The following is a 24,137-nucleotide window of genomic DNA, read 5'->3' on the forward strand; positions in this document are numbered from 1 at the left end:
AAGTTCAATCCATAGCCACCTTACTTAATAGTTGGATGATGCTGAGTGACCTCTACTGCGACTCAATGTAAATTAATAAGAGATTCATCATTAAAAAATGATGATGCATATCACTAATAAACTGCTACTAGCTATACCAAGTGATATTAATGACACTTTCTCATCTACTATTTTGTCTAACCTTGTCGGTTGAATTCATCCACTTCGTGATGAACCATTTCCTTGACACGGGTCCCGTAAGCCATCCTGGAATCATGGTCGAAGGCTTTTAGTGTTTCACTGGAGCTGTAGGACTTTGCGTTGGGTTTACCGTCCTCGCTGTCTGCTGAGGAGCTAGTGTAACGGCGCTCTGTGTCCTGCCGAGCAGTAAGTGAGCGGTAGGGTCTACGTTCCTTCACTTCCATGGCTGCCTCCACACTACTTCCAAAATCAAATGTGTGTTACAATGCCAGTTTAGTTTGAGAGTTCTGTAGAAGAAAAAGAAAAAGAAAATATTTTAGCCTTTATCATCGCCCAAAATAAAGTTAAGGCATTCAAATGTGTATAAAATATGTCTAATTCAAACATGCTCATATCATTTCAGGAAGCATAATGGTAGTATGTTAAAAAAAGCCATTACTGACTATTTTCAAATAAAAATCTCCGTACACCCACATACACACACTTAACCAAGCTGCTGCAGAAACATATCAAATGCAAATGCATGCCCCCGAACAGCGCATGCATGGCTCAGCACACACAATGAGAGCCCGGAGAACCACTAGGATTAGATTTCATAAAATATTGCACAACAAATCTTGCACCTATAAAGTTTACGGTGCAAGTCTCCCACAAATATTCTTTTTTATGTGCCACATAGAAATGCTGGGACTCCAGCATCTGTAAAAGTGGCAGGTGTCCCTCCATGAATTGTGTTGTTTATAAGTTACAAATCATCACCAGTTGGAAACGGAGGTTTCAAACAAATCTAAGACTACTCTGAACCCACAGAGATGATTAAAATCTGCAACATAAAACTACTACTGCCAAACAGAACACAGAGTATAAGATCTACACAGAGAAGAACTTTAGGCATTCAGCTATGTGGTGCATTTTATTTTCTTGGCGTCAAGGACAAACTGTTGAAGTGAAAACAGAAGAAAATAAAGATAAAACTGCAAGACGTTGCTGTCTTAGAGAAGCACGACATAAATCAATGGGTATTAGTACAGTGGACAGCAATTTTTGTCATGCAAATATGACATTCGAAGTGACCACGTGGATATAAAAACATTTGATCACATCTACAAATGTCACTATGAATGGAAACCTTACAAAAATGCTTGATCACAGTTCACTCTGAAGCTCAGAGTAACCTGTATTTCTGCTTCATCCAAATGCATTGCCATGATAATTATATTTCACGAGCTGAACACCTTACCATTCATGCCACAGGGTTCTTTTTCAATTCTGCCTGCCTCAACACTTGACAATGAATTACTATAACCAAACGCAGGATGCAACTCACTGGACGCTAGAAGACGGCTCTCTGAACGAAAGATAAAAAACACACCAGGCAAATCTGGGAGGTTTAACTGACAATATGGCTGCGCTGTTCAGACAAGGATTTTTTCACAAGATAAGCTCTTTATGAATACTGTATGAGATTTGTGCCGGACAGAACAGTAAACAATAATCCGTAGTGAACTATATTTGCCCTTTCTTCCAAAAAAAGTTTATTTTTCAAAGATGCCATTGTTGGAGTTGGGGGCTTTCTTTTTTGTACGTATTGACAGCTGAAAAGATCCTGGTGATTAATGACTTGAGGCCTCAATAGCAGGACCTCTGCCACATGGGGAGGTGGAGGGTTTTGGGGGGGGGGGGGGGGGCGTAGTGCGAATGCTCCCACTCTTCTGCCACAAGAGCACTTCAGCTGCTCCCAACATTTCAAATGCAGCCTGTATGAGTTGCTAATTTTTACCTTTTACTCGAGATCCTTGATGCTATGCAAATGTGAGGTACCAGACAACAAGCAGCTTTCTAAAGTTTCAAGAATGTTCTGTAAAGTGCATTGTTTTTGTTTCCTGAGAGCTGGGCTCAGTGCTTTGGCCATCTCTGTTCTGCACAGCCCTTCCTCCTCATTACTAATCGGCTAGTATGCAATGAGATGTAGTTTTGAGACCATGGGAAACCTCGTGAAGTTTTTTCAAAGAGGCTAACAGACTATGCACAGTGACAAATGACATGGGATGCAAATGTTCTCCAGTCTTGAAACCCTATCCACCTTAAATGCTGCTGTCAGAATTTTTACAAAAGGCACCTGTAAAATGAAACGGTGTTTAGCAACATCTGACATTATCATTGTGTTTCAGTGCCAGAGAGCAAAGCTGTTGTTGTTCTTCATCTGCCCAAGTCTAAATCCTGTGAGAGCGTGCCAAAACAAAGGAAACACCACCGTTATTCTAATGTACTTTTGTGTGAAGATAATAAACAGAAGGTTTTATTTTCCAAGTTATATCGTCACTCACTAAAAAAATAGAAGTAATATGTGATACAAAGCCTATTTTTAAAGTGTTATTATCATCTCATGGTAGGCTCAAGGGAATGAACAAAGTGCCTTGAAGCACCGATGGAGAAGGTTAATGAGGGTATTTTTACAAAGACTAAGAAAAGTTATTTACAAAGAACAGTAAAAAAGACATAACTGCCATGAACTGAAATCTCTAAAATGAAGATAATAATCAAGCTTTTATTCTAAAGACAAAGTTCTCCTAAAGCCTTAGATGCAGACCTCGAGCAGTGCCAAAAAGACGCTAACTGCATATCTATGGAATGATCCAAAATCAATTGAGGTCTCTCTGGATAGACAAAGAAATGATGGATGGTCTATTTTCCTCTCTAAAGCAATTGCAGACTCCACATTTTTCAATTACATTGTCTACAACTGACCAGGGTAGAGTCAGGTTTGTCTGTGGGTGTAAAGCAGATGTATAGCAGCTGTAAGCAGTGCAATAATGTGGTTCCACAGAAAAGGGCTTGCAGGGAGTATTCAATAATAAATGAATTGTCAGTTCAAGTCATCAGACACAGTGATGCATAAGGTCCTTGTTGAAATATCTGCTGGGAAGCAAGAACAGATTTAAAAATCATCTGACCCATTCAGTACTTCAAGGTGCATCTGAGATCACAATCAGCCAATACAACTTAGAATGAGCTACCATAGATAAAAGAAAGACCACTGGAGCTCCCGAAGAAAAAGTCACAATTATGAAGTAATACTTGCAAATCCGCATTCTTCAGGAACTGGATTTCACTCCTTAGGAAGAAAGGTTAAAACCAGTATAACTTACTGGAGAAAGGTTAGTGCTGCTGCTTTCAGACGGAACGTAACCAGCTACCAGCGACATGCAACCTGGAATATTAGCATGATAAAAAATACAGTTTTTAACAAACGGACTAGCCAGCTGTTCCAATCTCTTCCAGGGTTCCGGTTAATTTTAGTTCAGGCCATTTTTTACCTGGTTTGTATAGTCTTATTAATTCAGTGTTAAAAAGCAATAAACCTTGCCTCTATAAATCTTCACAGTTCTCCAGTACATCAGCGTCACCGCTCATAAATGGTTACTCGGGTTAACTGATTTCTGCTTAGAAAATGAGTTACCGTTAAGTTTTGCTGAACAAACTGCAGTCAATTAATTCTGTATAATCAGCACATCTCAACTCCCCAAAACAAACTTACGCTAAAGACAATTCTTATGTGATTAAGTGGAAACTGCTGTAGCTGCAGGAGTTCCTTGTTCCAAAGGTAGTCTTTTGTCTTTCACAAAACCTGGCAAAGCAAAGCATAAAATAAACCACCTGTAGTTTATCTGTAGTGCAAAAGTAACTTAGTGAAGCTCATGTTAAAGCACTTGTTGAGGTTTTTGTCTGGAGGTTACTATGGCCATTGGTCCAGTGTCAGGAGTTAAATATGTGATCTAAATAGGTGGGAGGCAATTGGGGTACAATATAAATGCAAATGGGTCTGTACTATCCATCAAACAATTAGCAGCGTGCTGAGAATTGCTATTCAGCACCGGTGCATATAAATCTAGCCTTCTCTCGCAGCACAACCCTGTTTTCCATTATAATTAACTGCTTGCTGCTCTTTACATGTCATAGATTTTTCAATGCAGTATTCGAGACTAAATGGTAACATTCGTCACAGAGTAAAGACTTTGCAATTTTGGACCCTGAGAAAAAAAATGGCAATGAGAAAATATTTACAATATATTTGGTTATGGCAACAACATGTTTGTTTTTCTATTGTTACAGAAGCCCTAGGACAGAATTGTGATAGGGTCAATAATTTAAGATGCGCATCTCCCAGTGTGACTGCTGCCATGACCTACATCTACCGCCCGACCAGCCAACCAGGACAAAACAACATGCTGATAAACACAACGTAAGCGCCATTGTGAATTACACAAAACAAACCTCAATTTAACATAATAATATGTTAAAATCTGCAAAACAAAATGTTTGTGAATCCAACAAAGAAGAAAATCTATTTGAGCCGTGGCAGCAGAAGCCATGTTGCCTTGCATGATGTGTCCTTCAGCTGTTATCACAACAGTGCCAAGTATGGATCATGGAAGGGAAAAGCAGAGGCTTCGCATCCATGTGATGTAACCTACAATTCAGTTGGTATTATAAGATTCCTTAAAATATCTCTGGTATTATTGTTATAGCACAGCCTAAACGCACTGAATTTAATATCATACTCCAGCACCTTAGAGCATTTTCACACGGTGTTTACCAAATTCCTTTGAGTATTTTCCAATGCAATTACAGATTACTTGCTTGTGAAATCTCTTAATTGATTGATCATAAACACTGGCATTTAAAGTTTTCCTCATGAGTGATGCTATTTTAAGATAATAGCTGATAAGTAACAGCTGGTAATGTTCAGGTGCATGAAACAAAATATTTTATGCAAATGTAATTTAATAAGAATGTAAGTTTTAAGGCTATGTACTAAATCTAAATAATATTGCAACTGATCATTAAAATGTTAGAACAGTATTATCTGTAACACCTACTGTAAAGATACAATACTGTGCAAAAAGTCTATTTTTCTGTATACTTTGCTTCTAAGGCACAAAGCTTTCTTGTCATTTATTTTAGGTTATCTTGAGCAATAGTTCTTCAAGTTTTTTTTTCTTTTGACACTGGCTAATTTTTCAGTCCAGTACTTGTAGCTCACTATTTTCAGAGGGATGCTCTTTTTTGTTAAGCTTACAAAGGACTTACACATTAAGAGAAAATTGGTAAAAATAAATAAATAAATAAATAAAAATGTAAAAAAAAATGTACTGTACCTGATATCTTCAGACACTTTGTTACTAGCTGCCTGTCATAAAAATGCATTATTTGGAGTTAAATCTTTTAGATACTACAGTTTGACAAGCATAAAATAGCATTTTTGCACCAACAAAGGGATTCCCAAAGAGGTATGAGCCAAAAACCGGGCCTATATCAGCAGTCTATGCTTAGAAAATTTGAGGAAACTGGAAAGATGGAGGACAAAAGAACAAAAAGTGGAAAAACTCTATTTGTTTTTCCAGGGGGGAAACATTTATGCTTTGGGGCTGCATTTTAGCCAGTGGTGTTGGAAAATTTTTACAGGCTGATGCAACACAGACGATGATGATGATGACCACAGAAAAGTACAGTCAGATCACGCATGTAAATCTTTTGACTGGCAATGGCTTACTTTTTTAGCATGATGATGATCCCAAACACACTGCCAATACAGCAAAAGCATACCTGTATAGAAAAACACACAATGGAAAACTATCACATCAATTATGGTTTGGCCTCCCTAGAGCCCATACCTTATATTTATTGAAGCAGTATGGAATTTCCTTTACAGAGGACAGAACAAAAGGCTGCCAACATCCAAAGAAGAACTTTGGAATACACTTCAAGAAGCCTGGAGAATTATTCCTTAGAAATATTCTTTATCACTTGAAGGAATGATAAGAAAACTTGTCTAAGGCAGTTCTGGCTGTCTAGAAGAATAAAGGTGGTCATACCAAGTTTTGACTCTCAAGCTCATTAAAATAGTACAAATTCTGTTTCTGCCTATTTACTGTATCTTCATGTAAGTTTGCCCATGTTTTACTAAATAACTGCAACTATTTCCCCCTTTAAAGTTATCAGGCTAAAGCAATGTATGCATAAGAGATCAGGTGAAAAACTTTTACTTATCAAGTCACATAGTCAAATAATCTGTGACAGAAAGCTCACAACACTGCAGACAAACATCTACACCTACAAGCAGCTCATAGTGCAGCTCAGAGGAAAATTGGGCAGATATCAGTAACACTGTCTACAAGGTCTATTGAAAGGAAGAAGTGCTCCATGCAGGCTCCATTTATTTCTTTTCTGGAAAATTTTCACATGCTTAGACTCTATAGAAAAGCCTCCTCAGCCAACAGAAAGGTGTGTTTTCAATAGAGGAAAAAAGAGCTGGGTAGATGGGGTCGGGGGGCTGAATGGCCTGCCAAACAGATCTGAATTCAGTAGTGCTAATACAAGCTGCGGAGGAGAGGGGGCATAGTGGTGGTGGGGAGGTATCTCAACAGCCGCCTCCTTCCGGGATCAAAAGCGAGCCCCACCAGCACATTAAACAGAATGCGTAAAAGCCTTTACATAAACAAAAGTAGTCTGGGACCAGTGCTGCAGCACGCTCCCTGCTACTAATCACTCTAAGCAATTCAAGGTTTAGCCCTGACAGAAGGAGCAGGCAATGGAATAATGCTTTTAAACCAGCCCGGTAAATAACAGAGAGAAGCAGTCTATTTATTCACTTTACACCACTGATATACACTGCTGGCCTTGGCAAAATACAGAATGCGAAGATTGATTCAGAGTTCTGTACATACACATGTTAGGAATTAATGGGAAGACAGGAAATAATATGTTTTGGTAAGGTTTGCTGTCCCGAAGAAAAAGCGAGACAGCAAATAAATGTGGAGTTCACGCAGGTTTGAAAGAGAACCTCTCCACTAGGCTGAAGTGCTCCGGTGGTGACCTGTCTCTCATTAGTCTGCGGACTAATGCTCATTACCCTGCAAAGGCTAGACCTGAATGATTTATAGTTTGGCCTGAAGTGAAACCAAAGCTAATACCAGCAAAGCAATAATCAACTTACTGTAAACGTCGTTGATATTTATTCTTAAAAATATTTGAGAATTTGCAGCTTTAGCCAGAGGAAGGTCTATGGGGCTGAAATGCTACAAATAAATGATGCACTGAACACAAATATTGTGTAGTGCTAGTTCCTGCTTTAAGGAGTGATTCATCGGAATTACAAAAACACCCTTCTTCAATGCGTGGAGACTATGTGTGTGTCATAACGCGGTTCAGAGAGGAGAACACATTCGATATCTGCTGCTGACCGCCTTCAAATACTGCAAATAGAAAAATTTAAAAGTAAAATCTATTAAGTAATAATTGTATTTCTAAAAACTGTTTATTTGGAACTACTCATATACCCTACCTAAAAACTATTTAACTGCAATATATTTAGATTAACTCCAGAAATCTCAGAGATGTACTGTATATTTTGCAGTACAAGCAGATGAAAATAAAACTAGACTGCCAGCTGCTACTCAAAAAAGGTTGTGAAGTTTTGTTATTATTATGATGGGGATGGGGGATTCTTGTGTTGACTTTTCCAAGATCAGCTTGCATGACTCAGTCTTTCCAACAGTGGCTGAGCCACAAAATCCCGTTGCAATACAATCAACAAACATCTTTCAGGTGACCTAAGCTTTCTGGCTATTGCAGGTCTCCTGTTATTTGCAACAGCGGCTGGCAACATTTGATGAAATTTCAAAATGTCTGAAATTAGCCATCTGAAATGTTTTAATTTGTTTTTGTCTGTTTTAACTGAGAAAGTTAAATATGTAGCTATATTTCTAGTAATTTTAGCAGTCTGCACTGCAGGCAAGAGCAATTCATTTTTATAAAGTGGTTTGATAAATGCTGTCTTAATATCAGCAGGCCTGATTAACAGTTTTCTGTTGTTTTGCTTAAATGAACTTGGCAGGTTGCTAACACCAGTAAGTTTTCTGCTTTCCTTGATCTCAGAATACCTAAATATATGTCTTGGCATCTCAAAAGTGTATTTTACTCTTCTAGACATTTACCTCAGCATGACTTGTCTTGTTCCAAAAATATTTTTCTATACAGAGCTGTCTTTGAATTGGCCTCAGGAGTAATTCAACTGATGCTGCTACTTAACATACAGTGCAAAAAAGTCTCTGAACGCTAATGTTTTCAACTTATTCCCAGCACTTTATTAGTGTACCATTTAACTACCAAAGTATGTCATTTGAAAGAGTGCAAAAGCATAAAAATCAGGGGGCTTATGTGCTCCTGAAAAATAATAATAAAAAAATGTATCCTGTTTCTTGGAAATCTAATATTTACAAAATGAGTCAGATTTGATCACACCTTTATGATCCTACAGTTACTGAATCCAAAAAGGGTGCACGAATAATGTTTAGCAACGCACCACACTCATGTAAGTGTAAAATACATTAGCTGGCCAGTGTATTTTATCTGCCTATTAAGTAACATTTTTTTTCTAAACACAGAAACCTGAGTGCAAATAGACATGTCGATTATTGCCCCATCTATGCACATACAACATACAACAAAGAGCAAAAAAATGTAATACAAAAACAAAAGAAAAACTGCATCCAAATTTGTCTCAAGTGATCATTTCTATTTGGACTTCAAGTCTCCTGTAACTGTGCCAATACATATCTCCTTGTGCAGGGCTCAAAGAAAGCCTGTAGTACACAATATAGAGCACACTGTCAAATGTAACTTAAGTTTCTTCATAAAAGTAGCTCCAGCCTGTTGTCTATAATTGGAGCATTTAGAGCCATCCACTAGTAATCAGATCATCTAACCCATATTTTTCTTCAAAGTGCAATCCCAGCATCAAGCTGCACGTTGAAAATACCCTGCTCTGTTTTTTACTCTGTGACAGGTTGTTGGAGACGAGGTTAATAAACGGCCACCATGTTGCTCTTAAGGAGTGGAAGAACTCCCCGCAAGCAGAGTGTGAGGCAGTGCTCTTGTACTGCTGGATACCAATTACAATCTTTCCACACTGGGGTCCAGAGATTTCCTCATGATAACTCACGTAGGGACCGGACAAAGAACTGCACTGCAAACATCACAGACTTAGCAATGTCTTGCTGTCACCACTGTCACTACAGGAGTCTGTATATCTGAATATAACTTAGAGGACTTTTTTGGGGGTTTTTTCTTTTTTTCCTTATGAAAAAAAAATCCCATCATAGGCAGTGTAGTGGCTCTGCAAAGCTGAATTTCAGTGTTAGCAGCCCAAAAACTAATAGTTTTAGTCCATTTATGCAAAGATTTATATGCATTATATGCAGATGCATTCTCATCTTTGATCAAAGTACAATACTGAACCTTAGAAGGTGCTGTATATAATAAAAGCATCAATCAATCACATAAACTGCAGTCATTAGGTTTCTTCACAACAGCAATAATAAAGATCTTAGCTGCACTTTGCAAAATGAATCAGCTCGAGAACATGAGACGCACGCCATAACCTGATGCACAACAAGAAGCATACACGACCGTGTTGAGACAACTAAATCTGCAGCTGTTCAATATCAACAGTAAAAAATCAGCACACGCAGCAAAGCTAGACGAAGGGTTCCTGCATGGCAATGATCTTACTCTTAAGTGCTTAACTGAGTCATCTCCACAAGCCCTGCTTTGACAACCACACACCTCCCACATCTCCCATCTCAGCAGCCTCTGGGTGGGGCTAATCACCCTGTAGCTTCATCATCGACCGGATGACAGCTCCGGCTATAAAGATGCAATGTTTTAAAAGGCGTGGCTGCTGCAGTGGCCTACTGTAAACAGAAAGCACCCATTTTCTAGAGCTGAAAACAGAGCATTGCAAAATTGCATTAAAAAAAAGAAATCTCTAATAACATTGATCATGAAGAAAGAAATCCATTCTTCCATCCTCTCGGTGCAGACAAAAATTCTAAGAGGATTTTCTTAGGGCACTAAGAATTTGCATATGTTGATTTGCCCTCAACTGATTATAACATGAAATGGCTGAAGGGTAGTTTGGCAGTGCTGTGTTGACCTGCACAATCCCCGTTCTCTGCCTCTAAGGCACCAGAGGTTTGCACTCTCTGATCCCACCGGCTGAACATTAGACAGTGCTGAGGCCTGCAAAAAATCCTCACGCACAAACGCCTGTGCATTTTCTTTTTTGGCTTATCTATTATCAGTCCTTAAAGCAGCTTTTATTCTCCAGCGAAAGCCATGTGTTATATGTTATTAAAACAACAACAACAAAAATCAAAATCCCATATGTATTGTCTCTTTTTTAAGCCATTTTGATTGTTTGCGCATAAGAGGGAAATGCCCTTTCATCTATCAGGCCAGGGCACTGCATCCTCTTATATATAAATTTAATTCTCCGAGTAAATTAGGATTGATCACTACAGCTCTAGGCCACAATCAGCGTTTGTAATTTAATAACAGCTCGGCCCTAGACAGAAAAGGATACTTCCATAAATAAAACCATATGAGAGCCAGCAAGTGCCTATAACATTCGGAGTACATTTGATTACCATCTCTCTCTCCACAGGTGTGCTTTTAGCCTTCTATCTTCAAAGAGAGCCAGTCTGATATAATGCCACACTATGTGCATCTTCACTGTTGTTTTCCTGCACTAAAGGGTTTTACATCATACTTGCATCAGCGGATGTGAGCACCCCATGCTGAAGTCACTGCTAAGCAGGCAATGCCCATGGAAGCCAGGCTGAGGTGATCCCAGTGAGACAGAATCTGTCAGAAGCGCCGTGCCCGTCGACACCCAGGGTAATAAATTACCCAGAATTAACACGTCAGCCTGCGCTCCACACAGCAGCCGCACTCGGCTCACACCATGCTGCTTAATGGATCTATTAACCAAATGGATACAGGGGTGCACTGCTTCCAGACTTGGATATTAAGTTATTGTAAAGCTACCAAAATGTAGGCTGGCAGAATCTGTGTACATGATTGGTTAAGAATATTATTTATTATGAGAATTATTATTTTAATCTAGTTTAATCTACTGTTTTATTGATATCTTTTTCTCTTTGTGAGGTGACCTTGGGCTTTAGGAAGGCGCCCTCAAATAAAATGTATTATTATTGTAATGTATCAAGGTTTGGTCTTCACTGATGCTTGCACATTATTTTTCAGCATGCTACCTTTGGTGGGTAGTTATAATGTCCTGCGCTTCAGTCAGAAAATCTATGCAAAAGTACACTAAAAATAGCAGCATGCTCAGAGGCCATCTGCAGTGTTCCCTGTGTCACCTGTTTGGGAATTCCTCTGGGATGTGTCTCTTGGCCTTTAAGGACATACTTTGCTATTGATGTCTATCACTGATGGCAGGGGATATTTAGCAGACAATTCAAAATGCCCACTGCGCAGTCTGTACCTGCTTGGCATCTCTGGCATGCAGCCAGTACTGTGACATGTTGACAGCATGGCACACGGCACCAGGCAATTTTTGACCAGAGCTCACTCATTACAAAAAGTAAATAGAGATAAGAAAGAGAGGCTTCATACACCTCTCGTTTCTTTTTGGAATTCCTGAATGTGGCACAGGTGATAGACACTAAAGAAAACACATCCTTTGTAAAAGAATAAACAAAAATAAAATAAAAACGGAGACTAATACTTTATTCTGAATAAAATGCCAATTGTCTTTTATGGGCTACAATAACTCCCACTGCTTTAACTTTCTGCTGTTAGGATAGCAGTATCATTTCTTCCTCCTCTTTCTCTTTCTTTCCCACTTTTTGCATATTTTGCATGCATCAAGGAAAAAGACCTCTGGAGTCAAAATGAAATTTTTATGAGTGAGAATGCATCAAACCTGAAAAGCAAAGATGTATGACTCTTGAATGATAAAATCTTACTGAAAAGTTAGGCACAGTGATAGAAACTTTTGCAATGTTAAATATGTCATTTAAATTACTTGATGCCCAACGTGGACGGGATTAATCACCAGTTATCCAAGGCTGCGCTCCCCATGCTAATGCATTCCTTGATAATTCTGACTGCAGTACACAGAAGTATTTGATCTGATTTCTGGTGTTGCCAGGTCCCGATAATCAGCAGCAAAACGGACTCTACTTGGGTTCTCACTTGAAAATGACTCAATAACTCTGATGTGTAACATTATATTTGCTACATAGTTTCAAAGATTTAATCCAAACATAGTGAAAAGTCCAAATAAATCATAGATTCTAATTAAAAGCTACTTTCAGTAGCATCAGTATAAAAAAAGCAGTATGGCACCTTTCCTGTGGGCATGTCTCTCAAAATACTGCCAACCTCACCCTAGTTTGAAGGGTGTCCAACCATTGCTGCCAGTCAGACCACATCCAATTTGTGAATTGTTAGGTGCGATTAAAACTGGCTTTTCTGAAAGAGCAGTAACTGAAAGAGAAATGTAGCCATGGAATTTGAGTACCGAAGACCCAAAGGTTTTATATTCATTTCAGAGTAGTGACTAACTTTAATACAGTTCCAAGTTGTGTTTCAAAACACATGTACTCGCTTGGCTCCATTTCAAGTGCAATCCATAACTCAGGCTGACTCAATTCACCAGTCAAGCAAATGTCAAGAACTAAAACAGGTCAGAATAAATAACAATCCAGTACCAATTAAATATCTAGAATAAACAAAATAACACCCTAATGATTTGACATCATGATAAGCATTATTGGTTAAACAAAACCTGTTTTTAAATTATTTTACATTGAATGAAAACCTTAAAAGACAAAAAAAAAAAAATCTAATTTTACGAGATCGTTTTTTTATTCTTTTAGGTTGTGTCGCAAGTTAAATGAAACAAATTGAGGAAAGAAAATATTGGCATGCTGGGGTTGAAAATTATAATCTGCACTTCACAGAAGACAGACAAAAGGTAATTTTATTTTATGTTTACACTTAAAAATAAATCTAATACACTCGGCATCTAACAATAACGGAATACTTAAATGTGTTTTAGAGAACATCGGAAATAAACTTTGTCCATACCAAACTGATGACGGACATCACAATAAAACTTTCCCTTCTGAATGCAGAAAGTGAGTACCATAAAGGCTGAAAAGAGAAAAGACCTGCTCAAGAGCACTCATCATGCCCCCTTTTAAGTGGGGTCAAGAAAGACCATGTAGAGTCATGAGCATGAGCCCTCACCCAAAAACCCCACTCTTACCAAGCATACCATGCAGCATGTCTTTCACACAAAGACCAGGCTTATTCCTTTGCACTCATGGTGCTCTCTCCTGAAGCCTCTTCTGAGGTGGACCTGCTTAAAGTTTAATGGGAAAGCTCATGCAAATAGAAGACCTGCATGAAAAACAAACTCTCTGCTCAGGATGTGACACAGTTAGGGAATACATTACAACGCAGGACAGAAAGATCTGCAGGCAAAGGAAGAAGTGAATAAAAATACTGAACAAATAACACTTAATTGAGGTCAGTGTGATTGAACGCTCCAAGGCTAGGATGGCTTTAGCATAGGTTCCAGATGGCAGGCTGTTATTTCACTGTGCCCTGCTAATACTGCAGGATTCGATGCTGGTAACCTGAGTGTCCCCTGGGCCCCCTGGCTCCTCCACAGCACTGAAATCAGGGCCAAGCTCCCTTCGCTGCTTCTCTGCAGGTTTACTCAACTTTGAAAAGGGGTGTGTTTGGATATAGTAGTGGAGGAGGGGTGGGGGTGTGTGTGTGTGTGTGTGTGTGTGTGTGTGTGTGTGTGTGTGTGTGTGTGTGTGTGTGTGTGTGTGTGTGTGTGTAGGTGGGGGTAGTGCAGTGGTGCTGGAACAAAGCATGTTAACACCATCTCTGTGTTTAACAAGTTCTGAAACAAGCAGGGTTTTTCCTTCAAATCCTCATTGGCTGGTGTTTCACCACTCCATGACACAGGAGCAAATCCTAGAGTTTATACTTCTCTTTCTTCTCCTTTGCTGCTTTTAACTGACTGGAAAATACTCATTGTATAACTTAAATGTCTAAGACTAACATTTAAATATCACTCACTGCTAATTCCTTGGCATCTTTGGAAATGACTGTAAATCCACTGCATTCATGTGCTTTGATTTTTGTGTTGAGATTAAAAAACATTTGAGAACTTTTTATTTATCAAATTTCTGTTATTTTCTTGAAATTTAATACAGCTGTATGTAGACACTGGCTCTAGGCAACATAGAACCAATCTATAAAAAAGTAAATAGAACATTAGGTAATTATTTTATTACTTAGTTTAAATGAACTAAAACTTGTTAACCTATTGCTTTATTTGTCAGGAACCAGAAACTGAATTAATAAATGAAGAGATACCTTGTACTAGAATTAGATTGTTCATCTCCGCAATCCCTTGATGATGAATGCAATAATAAATGTTACATTTCAAAACATGCTAATGGTACTTTAAACGATTCAAGGATAGATGAGGCATTACTAATCAGTCATGACCCAAGTTCAGTACTCAAGGAGGCAGACTGCTACATTTGCAAAAGCACAATGTATTTCACCATTCCCAGATAGCTGCCAAATGTACGAAGCTAAACATAATTATTGTACGTGAATGATACAATGATACAAAAGAAACAGTAGAAACAAATCTGTCCCAAGAGTCAGAACGTTAAAAAGAAAATACTTCAAAGTCATCAGAAAATATATTTTGTAGCGCAGTACAGTGAACGACCATCCAAATAAAACGAAACATAAAATGCAATCAGAAGGGCAGCCAGTTATTTTCTCATTCATATGCAAACAGAAAAAAGGTGGTATGGTGCTACCTTCCCCCTGCCAAATACACAACCTGGTTGTAAAAACCTTGTAGAGCTTTTAAATGCTGTAAATGAAAACACAGCAGCATTTTCATATTTATATGTATATCTCTCATACGTATCAAGAACAAAAAGTCTCACCAGATACGTTGTTTACAGATTCTGCCCCAGTGGATGTTCTTGTAAACAAAACATGCTCAGAGCATGAAAATGCCATTCACACAAGGAATATGCTATGGCATTTTTATTATATGCATGCAAGACAGGGGTCAACCCAAATAGATTTAGCCCTGTGGTGCTGACGGTTGCTGAACAGGATATTAGAGGAGGCAAGTGCTTAAAAAGACCTAACAATAAATGGTAGATGTTTTCTATGTCATATCAACTCCGGAATAATTTAAAAATTGTACAATATTGTGCAAAAGTCTAGAACTACTCTTCATTTCTTTCTGACTTAGTTTTTTTTTTCTTTTCTTTTTTCAACATTAGCTGATTTTCAGTTTCAGTTTGTTAAGCCATTTAACACTGACCTGGAAATTATTCATGCGTAAACGTTGGTACTATAAGCCTGCCACAAAAATGCATAATTGGCTCCAGTCTGTTTAGTTGAATCTATGAAAAATGGCACAGATAACAGAGTTTGACAGAAAAAGAACAGCATTTTGCATCAACGAGGTGAAAAGTTGGCATATGTGCAATGTGTTCTTAAAAATAAAATAAGAAAACTGGAAAACTGCAGGAAAAAAAATCCAGCAAAGTCCTGACACAGGACCTAAGAGATACAACTAATATTTGCATTCAGGCTATGTATGGCCATCCAGAATACTGACTTTCAAGCTCATTAGAATTGTAGAAAGTCACCTTTTGCATTATATACTGTATTAAATCGCTGCGGCTATTTTCTATTTTCCAGGCAAAATATAAAGAAATAAGGGAAGGCTCAAACCGTTTGCACAGTAAAGTATTTGTCTGTAAAGAACTACTTGTGGGTTCGGTGATACGCAGGTATGTGCAGTTTATTGTGTATATAAAAAAAAAGACTGGGTCTTCCTATATAGTGTGTATTACAATACATGTATTTTCTTGTAGTCACCACATAGAAAAGAACCAACCATGACAACAAAACAAAACTAGTGTAGACTATTTACCATGAAAATAAACACATGAGAAATTTTCATATGAGCAGATTGCAATTATGGTTCAACATAGCTTATTTATGGTTTCAGACAAGTGATTTGTCTAAAATATCCAACAACTATTCATATGAGAACTCACTGAGTTGAGAGCCATGATCTGCTCTGTTTTAAACTTGCGATGGCCAGACCACTGTATTCTTTTCATAACAGCCTTGTTAATCATTTTCTTTTCAAGTTATTTAAAATTGGTGAAAACTTTCTGCAACACTGTTCACAGCTCACACAGCGACATGAAGTCCTTGAACCGACGTTAACAAATAAAAATAAATCACTGAACTAGGAGTTATGAGCCTGCCAGATGACAACAATAAATAATTGCTGCTATAGGTCAACTTGTGTTCTACACAACAGCGGTTTCATTTTTACTATGACTTTCTTCTAACTCAGCATACCAGGACCGTTCCCAGTCATGATCTAAATCACATAAGCTCCTCTGTGTGTTCAAACACATGCAAAACTATTCAGGCACATATAGCACTCCTCTAAATAAAGCGGCTGAGAAGGCTGAGAAGAAAATAAAGGGAACTAAAGGTCTGACTCACACCAACATTAGTCTGCACAGAAGTTGCACTTTGAGCTGAGCGTTTTCATTTTTGTCCTCATCTCACACTCTTTTGCACTTTCCACATTTTATTAGCACATATTTCTTCAGTGCACTCTTTAGAAGAGCATCCATATAGTGTTGTGACCAACACGTCTTTGTGAGAAATTTACATGTTTTAGCACCATCTGGTCTTTATTGTTTCTGGGAGTCTGCCATGTTTTAAGACTTCTAAAAGAGACTGACCTTGGGTGACTGCAGCATACAATCAATTAACAGCTCAGCTGCAACAATAAAAACACAGTTTCACAGAGAAATTATGCATTAATTAAAACATAATACTGAATGCATTAATTAAAATATTATACTGAATGCACGCTAATTTTTGTAAAGTGATCAAAAGCGCTTAGGAAGAAGCGACGATAAAATATTAAAATAACATGCATTAAATTCATCACTGGTTAAAACGTGCAAAATTATGTTTGTGTTATTGACACTTGTTTTACATTTGAAGTGGAAATCATAAAGGCAGATTAATTAAGAGAAGAGCTGATTAAATCGGATGTATAAGAACTGTGATGCTACCGTATCGTGGATAGTGATGATAACTGGGCGTAGTTGTGGTAATCGTGGAATAGCAGATTCATCAAACTACTGGTTGGTTGGTCCATGAGTATAATTAAAAAAGGAAAAAAAGGGAAAAAATATAAAAGGAAAAAAGAGGAATGCAAATCCCTCTGCTTTAAAATAAGCCCAAAAATCAAGTGAGCATTTTCACCAAGTTGTCATTTTACACAACACTGCATTGAACAAAGAGAAACTGAGCAATACAGACACAAGGCATTGTGTGGGTGGCACAGTGGGCAAGAGGGAGAGACAGAGAGTTGCCAGCTCTCTTTTACTACTGATTAAAGCAGATCACTTTTTCTTAAATACTTAGAAATTAAAGGACAAAATTGAGGACATTCAGATTATTTAGTTTCCTAACATTAAACCTCGGGCTGTTCGATATAATGATATATATCAGATGACGATATAAAAACGTCTATCGTTTCATTTTATGCTATCGTTTGTTTCGTGGTGTCGCAAAATAAACTGTTTACGGCAATATTTTTTCATCGTTTTGATGGTCACTGTAGTGGCTATATTAATTTCTTAAAGTTCTGTCTTTCTCTTATATTTAATATAACCACACTACAGACAGACAAGCGCTTGTTTTTATGCTTTGTATGTTAGCAACAACCGGTAAAACCACCGCGTGTCCGCTTGTTTATTTTCCACATAAACCTTTCACAATAAAGCTCAAGATCCTGTTGAGACTTTTCAAAATAAACTGAATCATGAGAAAGATGCAGAGTGTTTACGGATGAGAAGCAAAAAAGAGCTGTCAGGTGGTAAAAAAAATAAACCTTAGACTCAAACGTTAGAACAGGCTTTTCCCCGCAGCACGCCGTGTAATAAATACTCACAAAGAAAACGGCGGCTGTTACAACCTATGTCTAAAAATGTATCGTTTCATGCATCAGTTAAAACACTCGACTCCAGGTACGTGACGCACAGCTGGAAACACTTCACGCAAGTCGAGCTGCGTCGCTTCACAGAATTTACAGAAAATGTTGCATTTTTGTGATTTAAAGCATTATCGGACGATAGATGTCTTAATATCGGGATATTAGATTTTGGTCATATCGCACAGCCCTAATTAAACCAATTCCAAACAAGCAGTACATGTCACAGGAATTGCGCACCGTGTGGCTTATGTTAACACTTATACTTGCAATGTGACATTTTGGCAACACAGTTCTAGATCAATGTCTAGTGAACATGTTTTGGGAGCAGACAGCTTCCAAAGCTTGTTGTTCAGCTGGAACACCCCACAGCCAGGAGCAGCTAAGTAAGGAGTGACTTTACCAACAGCTTTAAGATAAGAATGGTGCAACATGGGTGTCACTTTAGATCAATAAGCTTCATCATATATAATCTATCATGTTATACCAGAGCATATGCACAAACGGCATCACCTCTAAACCAGTAGTTTTGTAGGCTGATAGAATTTTTTTTTAAAACTGCAAGAATCTTACAGGAACATTCATAAAGTGACATCAGGAAACTGTGCACACATATCACTCATTTTCACTCACAGCTTCTGGGTCTGCCATCTCTTTTTTACCAGAGTGAGAGAGTGCTTGGGGTTCTTCTATTTTGCAGTGCCACTTTATGATTTAGGCTGATAGGGTGCATGTATTTTTACATAAAAATACTTTCTGCCGTTTTAAAGCAGATGATTTCGAACTGGAAGAGGCTGTGAGGGCACTCAGTAGAGTTAGTGGGTTTGAAGTGCATTGAGCAACTCTGTTGATCTACAGTGTTAATGCATGCATGCTGTGGCAACCCCCATTACTTATTCAGCAGTGCACATGTACTACATATAAAAATGACAGCAAAATACTTTAGCCTGCAAATAGGATTTCTGAAAATGCAAGCTGGCTGTGAAATTAGGAATAAGCTCTCTGATCCAAGAACACATTGCATTATTGTGTAAAAGGTCATGTGTCAGTGCACAGGACCATCAAACGATTTTTATGACCAGTGACTTCCTTCAGCAGGAATTGCAGCAGCAATTTTGAACATAACTTATATCTACTAATAGTTATATGTACAAAGAAATACGTGTAACTGTAAAACAATACTCAAAACCCGACATACCAGTGATGGTGAAAGTTTCTTTCTTTTCTTGAAAAGCAATATCACAAGTGGGTGCAGTGTCTTCACAATGTTCCAAGAGCCATGCAATAAAATGACAGCACAAATACAAAAACATTTGTTGACTAACCACAGCTGCTGTTACTTTTGATGCAGTGATTTCACACTTAAAAGATTTCAGGTGAGGTATCACTTAACCTGAGTGACTAGTGATTCTGCATACAAAAGGCACATTTAAACAGACGTCACTCTGATCCACAGCTTATGATACAGCATAATCCAAGAACCGTGTTTCCATATGCTGCGCGAAAGTCCAATTTCTAAAAATAAATCCAGAAGCAAAGCTTTTGAGTCAAACAGCTTTCATCTAAGTCTACCTGAATACTGGCAGAAACTCTGCAACCGCATACTATTGCAATGCATCTGTCATGATATGTTCTCAAATGTATTTTTTTGAAACATACTATTGCTTTAAACTTTTTAACTGGTTAACATAAAGTCCTATTGTGCAACAGATTTTTCTCCAAGAAAATACTTAACAGCAAATGGAGTGTATGTGTATGATGCAGGGATCTCTGCGAGGGAAAAATGAGTTCAGTCACCCAAACAAAATATTATCTTCCTTGTAAAGTGGTTGTGAATTTCTTATTTAATAGTTTCAACAATAGAAATGTTGACGACTGCTACACAAGACTCCTCTGTGTGCACATACAGTCAATGGAAAAAGGTTTTCATAGGACTCTGTGCAGTACTTTGAAAAGGTAAGTACACTGCGATTCAATAGCATGTAGAACCACCTTTAGAAGCAATTTCTTGAAGTAATCATTTCCTTTATGTTTGCATCAGAGCTTCACATCATTGTGGAATAATTTTAACCCACTCTTCTTTAACTCTTATTGAGGTTTACAAGCATTCATTACATTATAAGCACAGCTCTCTTAAGGTTCTGTCACAGTATTTCAGCCGTTGATATCTTGACTTTTAGTGGGCCACACCTCGACTCTCTTCTTTTTCCAATTTGCTGGTGTGTTTGGGATCATCGTCCTGTAGCGTTATCCAGTTTGGGCCAAGCTTTAGCTGTTGGAAAGATTCCCTCATGTTTGATTCTAGAATGCTTTGATACTTTGAGTTCATGGTCGACTCGATAGCTGCAAGGTGCCAAGGTCCTGTGGCTGTGCAAAAAGCACAAAGAATCACTCCTCCACCATTGTGTTTGACAGTTGCTATGCGGTGTTTGTGCTGATATACTGTGTTTGGTGGTGCCAAACGTCTCCACTTTGCTCTTGTCTTTCCAAAAGACATCGTTCCAGAAGTCTTGTAGTTTATTCAGATACAACAGGAAGCAGTAAGCATGTACTTAGTCTTTCACAGGTTTACATAGACGCCTGTATATGAATATGTAAAAATAAAGTATGGAAAGTGTTTTTGCATTGTTTTTCTTTTTCTAAGCATAACTGACAAATAATATTTCAGTTTTTTAATGAAATAAAAATGAAAATGTATGGTTTTCAAAAAGGCAAAAGGTAACATAAATCTAATGCATTTTGAGTTTGACATTTGACTCTAAGCTCTGTTGCTTCCAGCTAACTATGCATGAATGTAAATCATCTCATCCACATCAAAAGTTGGCAGCTTAAGTTTCAATGAGGTTGACTATGTGCAGGCTTAATGTTGCTGGGGGGATTTTTTCACAGCCACAACACTGCATGCCACACTAAGTTCTATTTACACTGCATCCTCACAGTAGGGGGTGACCACCATGATGTCACATAATGATCCCGGCTTGGGAAAACTATCACGCCATGACGCGTTGTGTGAGCATCACGGGGTATAGATTGGCACAACATCTTTATCTAATTAATAATCTGATTATTTACTTCTGCTCCAGAGTAACGTGGGAGTCAATGTCCTTTTGAATTTGTTTTGTCCCTACAGTTCCAGTTAAACAGATAATAGCGAATGTTCCGATTTATGACAATTCAACCTACTGATTGAGTTGTCATGAAATACTGTAAAAGCCTAAGGGCTTCAAAATAAAAGCCCTCCACTGGAGAATCACTACAAAGCTTTTGTTGTAAAGCTGAAAATGATAAACTGTGGAGTGCTGACTTTTTTTAAAAGCATCCAAAATTGATATTTTAGTACATTCATTGCTAAATCAATAAATACAACAAAGAATAAGTGAGAGAAACACTTCACCAAAAAAACTGTTTGTAGTTACAGAGGGTACATGTTTCGGACAAACAGCATTACCAAATTGAGCAGCTCGCAGCCCTTTTAATGAAAACAATCACATTGCAATGTCTGCACTGTCATTATGGTTGCTTTGTGACTGACACAGTATGTGGACCCAGCCACATGAGCATCTGCCAATAGAGGATTTGCAAGAGTTCTTAGAAAAGACAGAATGTCCATTCAGTTTGAACATAGTTTACTTGTACACAAACTGCTTAGTTCCACAAATGTGCTGTAAATGGGTTGAGTCCTGTCGGCCTATTTATACACTATATATACAGTACAATTAGATATTTTTGCAAGACAATACAAAAAAAATCTACATTTTTATCTTGACTCAATAAAAAAACAAATACACTGAAGTACGAAACAGATCGTAAAGGTTCTACTGTATGTTCTGTAATCACTATGCACGCCTACTCCAGTAGAGTATTAAGAGCTACATGGTAAGTACTATATGTGCTCCTGTATAGGATTTGGATTTGCTTGCCTAGACAACTTGGCAAGGTAAGTATTCCCCAAGGTCTTAAATATCACAGCTTTGGTTGATTATTTGAAAAGAACTTCAAACTAGCAGGTCTAGTCAAATTTGCTCATTTACTAGTCTACTTTGATGATTGCTTATATAATTAGTGCAACACGATTTTGTATGATACAATGTTGACCCTGAGTGCATCATAAAAAATGACTTCTTCCAGATAGGTCATAATTACTGAGAAAGATAAGCAATTTTATAATAGCCAAGCCATATTAAAAAGCAGATTTTCATACAGGAATTAAATAAGTTGACAATAAAGCTTTTTGTCAACTAAATTACACCCTCATCTTGAATGTTAAAGTGCTTAAAATCAAAGCTGCTCAAATTTACACCTTGGCACACAGGAATTATCTCCTCACTAGTGTGAAACGCCATTAACACAAATACTGTGGTTAAGCATAAGCCTGCAGAATGATGCTATTGCGTAATGGTCATAGCTGTTGCCATATTGAAGTCATGTACGTATATGCAATAGTTTAATTTAGATTAAAACATGTCCTATTCATAAAGGAAATGGTGCAGTTACAGGTCATTAACAATGTCACTTGATTCAATAACAATGATGTGCCATAGTATGGGAAAAACTGATGTGCCGATTAATAGAAAGACACATTATATCACAATATATATATATTTCTTATTAATGTAAACGTGATATTTTATTATTCAGTGTCAAAACAGCATTTAGATAAAGTGCTTGGGGGGAAAACAACCGTTTAAATAACACACACACACGAACACACTATATGTGTATACTCCTCTATATTCCTTTTTATGCCTATCAATATCACTTTCATGGTTTAATTTTCGCCTCTGTTGTTCTAAACTCTCAATAAAACAACATCTGCATGTAGGCTACTGTAGCTCGTGAAAGAAATACAAACAAAGCAAATGCTTTGCATCTACGAGCATGCCAAAGCGCTGTGTTGCTGCTTAGTCTTTGCTGCATACAACAAGTGCATCTTGGCAGAGCAATGTCAGCAGCAGCCAAAATCTTCTATTCTTGTCTACATTGTTGGTTCCATTATTCTTCCAGTTAGGCAGCCATGTGGATAAACAGGCCACTGTAAGTTTCAAGTGCTCCGATAACAATAAAAATACACAATAACCAGATTGCAGACACTTTCATGAACATAAGTCAGACACAGGGTAACAAGTCACATTAGTAAAACATGTGTTTGTGTCAAGTAGTCCACTGTGAAAATATGTTTGCAATCACAATGGCTAATGCAGCTTGTAGGTGATCACATAAACACATGTCAATCAATGTTTACAAAGCTTCTTACAGTGATTTATGTATTTTGTTGGTTAATGTAAAGTAAATAAAACTCACACCTGTATTGTTTTCTCTATTTGAATTTTGCATGGGACAGGTCAGCAAACGTAGCTTCCATTTTTAGTGATGACGTTTCATTTTTGAACAATGAGGCCTGTCACTAAATGTCATCTTACCACTTCCTTGCCATCTCGTCACTCTTTTCACAACTTGTCACATTGAAGCCCTGTCTGTGACTTGAGCAAACTGCTAGCTTCCTTCCAGGCAGGCTAGTGGGCTTTATTAATATTTATAGAATAACAGCTTAAGGCCATCCCCCTTGAGAGCTATCACTCCACTTTGCTGCCTAACACTTGCAAAATATATTGACAATTTCTTTTCCACACTTCCCTGCCCCTGAAATCCCCCCAATGCAGGTGCAATATGCAGCAGGTTTCAAAAATGCCAGTTTTCTGAAGGAACAAAGACTTTTAGTGCCATTGGATTTAAAAAAAAACTTGCAAATCTGTGGAATCTGAATTCAGTTTGGAAGGAAAATTTTAAAAATGGACTGGGTTCTTTTTTTTTTTCAAACAATCATAATGTTATGTCACAGATGTCACGATGATGTCTGACTGGGTGATGAAAGAAAGTGCTGTTGACAGGACTTTGATGACTCAGATATAAGCAGCCAGTTTCAACCAGTTTTCAGTCAGAAGTTTGGACCAAGAACTTTATGGCACAGAAAATCTTCCCATGTAGTTAAACT

The 24,137-nt window shown here is 37.8% G+C and overlaps 1 protein-coding gene across 13 annotated transcripts in view; it reads right to left on the reverse strand.

Annotated features, from left to right (window-relative positions):
• tenm4 (teneurin transmembrane protein 4) overlaps window positions 1–24,137 on the reverse strand; it is a 198,362-nt gene that overhangs the window by 111,110 nt on the left and 63,115 nt on the right. For 12 of the 13 annotated variants that reach the window (XM_026192532.1, XM_026192544.1, XM_026192543.1 and 9 more), the window contains one exon: window positions 182–467. In XM_026192532.1, the coding sequence (XP_026048317.1) occupies window positions 182–404 (223 nt within the window). In that variant the 5' untranslated portion in view covers window positions 405–467. Of the gene's footprint in view, window positions 1–181; window positions 468–5,734; window positions 5,757–24,137 lie in introns of those variants that run through there. The other variant, XM_026192535.1, reaches the window with a different exon arrangement.

The sequence above is a fragment of the Astatotilapia calliptera genome, chromosome 14 (genome assembly GCF_900246225.1).
Source record: "Astatotilapia calliptera chromosome 14, fAstCal1.2, whole genome shotgun sequence".
NCBI classification, from domain to species: Eukaryota; Metazoa; Chordata; class Actinopteri; order Cichliformes; family Cichlidae; genus Astatotilapia; species Astatotilapia calliptera.